General features: G+C 47.0%; 1 protein-coding gene across 1 annotated transcript; it reads right to left on the bottom strand.

The window, feature by feature from the left end:
- Positions 1 to 257: 257 nt before the first annotated feature.
- Positions 258 to 767, bottom strand: BDW70DRAFT_165301 (uncharacterized protein; the record flags this gene model as incomplete). Its single annotated transcript, XM_073741713.1, has 2 exons — positions 258 to 347; positions 408 to 767. The coding sequence occupies 2 exons, from the start codon at positions 765 to 767 to the stop codon at positions 258 to 260; spliced, it is 450 nt and encodes a 149-aa protein (XP_073590426.1).
- Positions 768 to 3,417: the final 2,650 nt, after the last annotated feature.

A 3,417-nucleotide genomic window follows, 5' to 3' on the forward strand; every position in this document is an offset into this window, starting at 1 on the left:
GACTGCCATGTGGTGTGCAGCCAATCAGGGCAAGACGGCAGTTGTCAAAGACCTTCAGGGGGGATAACAAGGGTCGCATTCTACTTCAAATTGCCATTGAATGGGATAGAGTTGAAGCTCTATGGGTATCGGTGACGCCCAACGTCAGTTCCGACATAAATCAGGAGGGGCGGCAGTGAATGATGGGGTCAGTAAAGGGCATACGCACTGGACGAGGTACGGGCACCAAGAAGTGACATCAGCCAGCTTTGCAGAAATTATTCCTTCTGCGATGCAGGGACATACTTGACTGTGGATTCAAGTCCAAAGACGTTTGTAGCATTTAAACTCTCAACATCCTCAACAACCTATTCATGTCTAGTTACAGTGCTCCACATTCTAGTGAAAAGGTCAATGTTATCAAGTACTGTTGCGAACTTGATAAGGTCATGCCATATATAGCCCTCGCTCTCTTGAACTTTAGATCCGTTGACAAGAATAAAAGTTGTCACTCGTTCTGAGTCTTCCAGTTGGAACGGCGTAGTTTCGTAATACTCGTATGATTTCCCTCCTGCCATTTTCTCTAGCATTGATTCTAACTCCTTGTCCCAGTTCTTCGACAGAGCGATCAGAGGTAACTTCGGAGGGCTTCCGGGAAGGTCCTGTGGCGGTTTTCGGAGAAGGACCTGTGGGGTTGGGTGACGGCGCAAGATCAGTGGTACAATATGATGTTCGTTAAAAGCGGATTCGAGTCCTTTGAGATATTGAGGAATCCTGGGATCAGCCATTGTATGGGTTCTATGTGGTAACCATGTCAACACAATCAAGTAATCAGAGATACGGATGCTTTGGTGCATACCGAGAAGAGGTAGTGCCAAATAGAGCTGAAGCAAAATAATAAAGAAAGCAAGAATATGCTAGACAGCACTCGATTTATGTAGCTCATCACCTTTTCCATTATCTCCCACCACCTGTAGCTAGCCGGCACCAGCAACGACCTGCAGCGGGGCTCCGGGAACCTCATCCTGTATGAGAAGCGGTGTGGAAAGTAAGAAAATAAGAAAAAGGCAGGGCAAGTACAGTGGTGGCTGAGCGCTCTGGCCATCAAGAGTTTCCACTCAACATAAGGTGCATGAGCTAGATACAATTGACATGATAGGTCTGAATCAAGAGAGTCTATAATTTGGAAGTCAAGCTACAAACACGTCATGAAAGCTAATCCTTCTCAACTAACAGACGTATAAAGGGTCTTGTCCGGCATTACCTTACAGGCAACAACACGGAAACCCTGTTCTCCCATCTTGCTTCTTCGTGGGTGCGGATATCTTGGAACAGGTAGTCATCGCTTGATTTCAGGCACCAATCTGGAAGGAAGATAAGACAGCCTTGGGATCAGAATCAACAAGGTACAGCTATGGGGACAATAGACAAAGCCGACGAACGCTGTGACTTATATAAATAGGAAATACGAGGTTTATTGTCAAGCACTTTCCTGGTGGCATTGTAGACTAAACTAGGAGTAACTGCCAGCTAGATTGTGAGACTAGGCTCCCTGGGCATAAAACTGGAATTCGGTGCAGCTGCACTGGACTGCTATTGTCAGTGTCAATCCTGTTATCTTAACTCATTGCCTAGCAAGTATCTTACTAGATCATTGATCCTTTTTACGCTTTAGGTCTTTGCACTCTAGGCAGTCGCTCCGCCCACAGGGTTCATTGAATATTTTCTTTCCGATGAACGCACCGCATCCACGGGTCTCGCATAGGACGTAGCGGTACTCATGTCGAATATATCCGCAACTGAATTTAGGATAACAGTAGCACATCTTGAGGATAGACGGTTATGGACAGATAAAACATCAAACAGAAGGTAAGAGTAAGACGAGAAAAGAAGGAAAAATGCAGAACTATATACTGGTAATTTGGCAGGACCCTCATCACCCCTGTCCCTGAATGCATCTCGAGTACAATCAACACCACACATGGTCAGGTCGGTTCGCTGGGCGTTCATTTGGGTCGCGGAGGCGGCGCGCCCGGTTTTTTGACCCCGGTGGTGTCATAGGCGCCTCTCCCGAGATTTGACTGAGGCATCTGGGAGGATTAGAATAACCGTAAGTAGCTTTCGCGAATTTACGTACAGTGTAGAGGATGATTCCAGGAAGAAAGTCCACAATATCTTGCTGGCCGCACAGAAAACCTGCGGATTGGAGCAACTTATGCGGCTACTTATAGGTCAATCTACAGTACTTTAGGAGCCCTTTGAATGGTGCAACGAGGATTTGAGAGTAAAATTGGGAATGACTAAGATCCGCGGTAAGGTGTCCAGAACACCAGACCAGACTCGCTCATCAATCAGTCCATGACCACAGTAAACCCCCTGGTATTCAACCAGAGGCACTTGGGTTCTTGTCCTTGGTAGTGGCGTTATACAACTTCATCCGCAAAGGGCCTAGGGAACAATGTAAGTCTTGCTTTGATGTAGCCATAAAGACTCTTACCAAGTACTTCAATACATTTAGAACAGTCTGGTTTGCAGGGAATTGATATATTCATAGGCTCTCTTTTACCGCGTTGTTCAAAGACACAGGGGTAGACAAGCGTAGCCAAGAAACACATCTTGGAAAGACGACGTCAGTCACGGTAGTTAATGGTTCTCAATTGCTAACGAAGACGAGAAAAGAACGGAAAGTCATCAAACTATATACAAACTGGTCACCTGACAGAATCTTCTTCGACTTCGTGGACCAGGGTAGTAGATCAGCTAGCGATAGAACTCCATTCATCATGATAGCCCGGCATGTCAGCGGCGGAGGCTTGCAGTTGGCACTTGGGTGCAGTTGTTCACTTTTGTCCCACAAGTCCAAATGGCCCATCCCAATCACAATATATGTCCTCGTCCAATAGTGCTGATATCCGTAGTCCACACGTCCAGGTCCTTGCGTAGCGCCTAGTGCCTAATCTTTACTTTCCAAAGAGCAGGGCAATTGCCTCTGAAGCCAGAAGAAAGCGTAGTGGAGGTAATTCATCAACTTCGCGGTAAATGAGAGCTTCCGACGTCTTGAGCGCTCTCCGCGATACCCTTGTGAAGATAGTTGATTGTCTCCCAGAGAGAGCCGAGATTCTTGAACAACGGTTAACTCGACCGCGCTATCAACAGGGTCCCCCTGCACCCAATTGTCCCCTTGTTGCTCAACTCCGGACGACAAATCAACAGCATGTTCGAAAAATCCATATGATAGTCGTTCGAAATCGTCTATTTGAGTATCGAAAGTAGTCTCTCGCACATGTATAGGCATGCGTCCGATTCCAGTTGGGTCGAGACCGAGTATGGAGCTATCTGCCGAGATTGAGTTGCATATGAGTAAGGGTAACGAAATTGGAGGACAGGACTCGGCTTACCTCTGGAATCACGAACAACCCCTGGTCGGGGGGGGGGGGG

Source organism: Aspergillus foveolatus, assembly GCF_047715535.1.
Source record: "Aspergillus foveolatus strain CBS 279.81 unplaced genomic scaffold BDW70scaffold_300, whole genome shotgun sequence".
Lineage (NCBI taxonomy): Eukaryota > Fungi > Ascomycota > Eurotiomycetes > Eurotiales > Aspergillaceae > Aspergillus > Aspergillus foveolatus.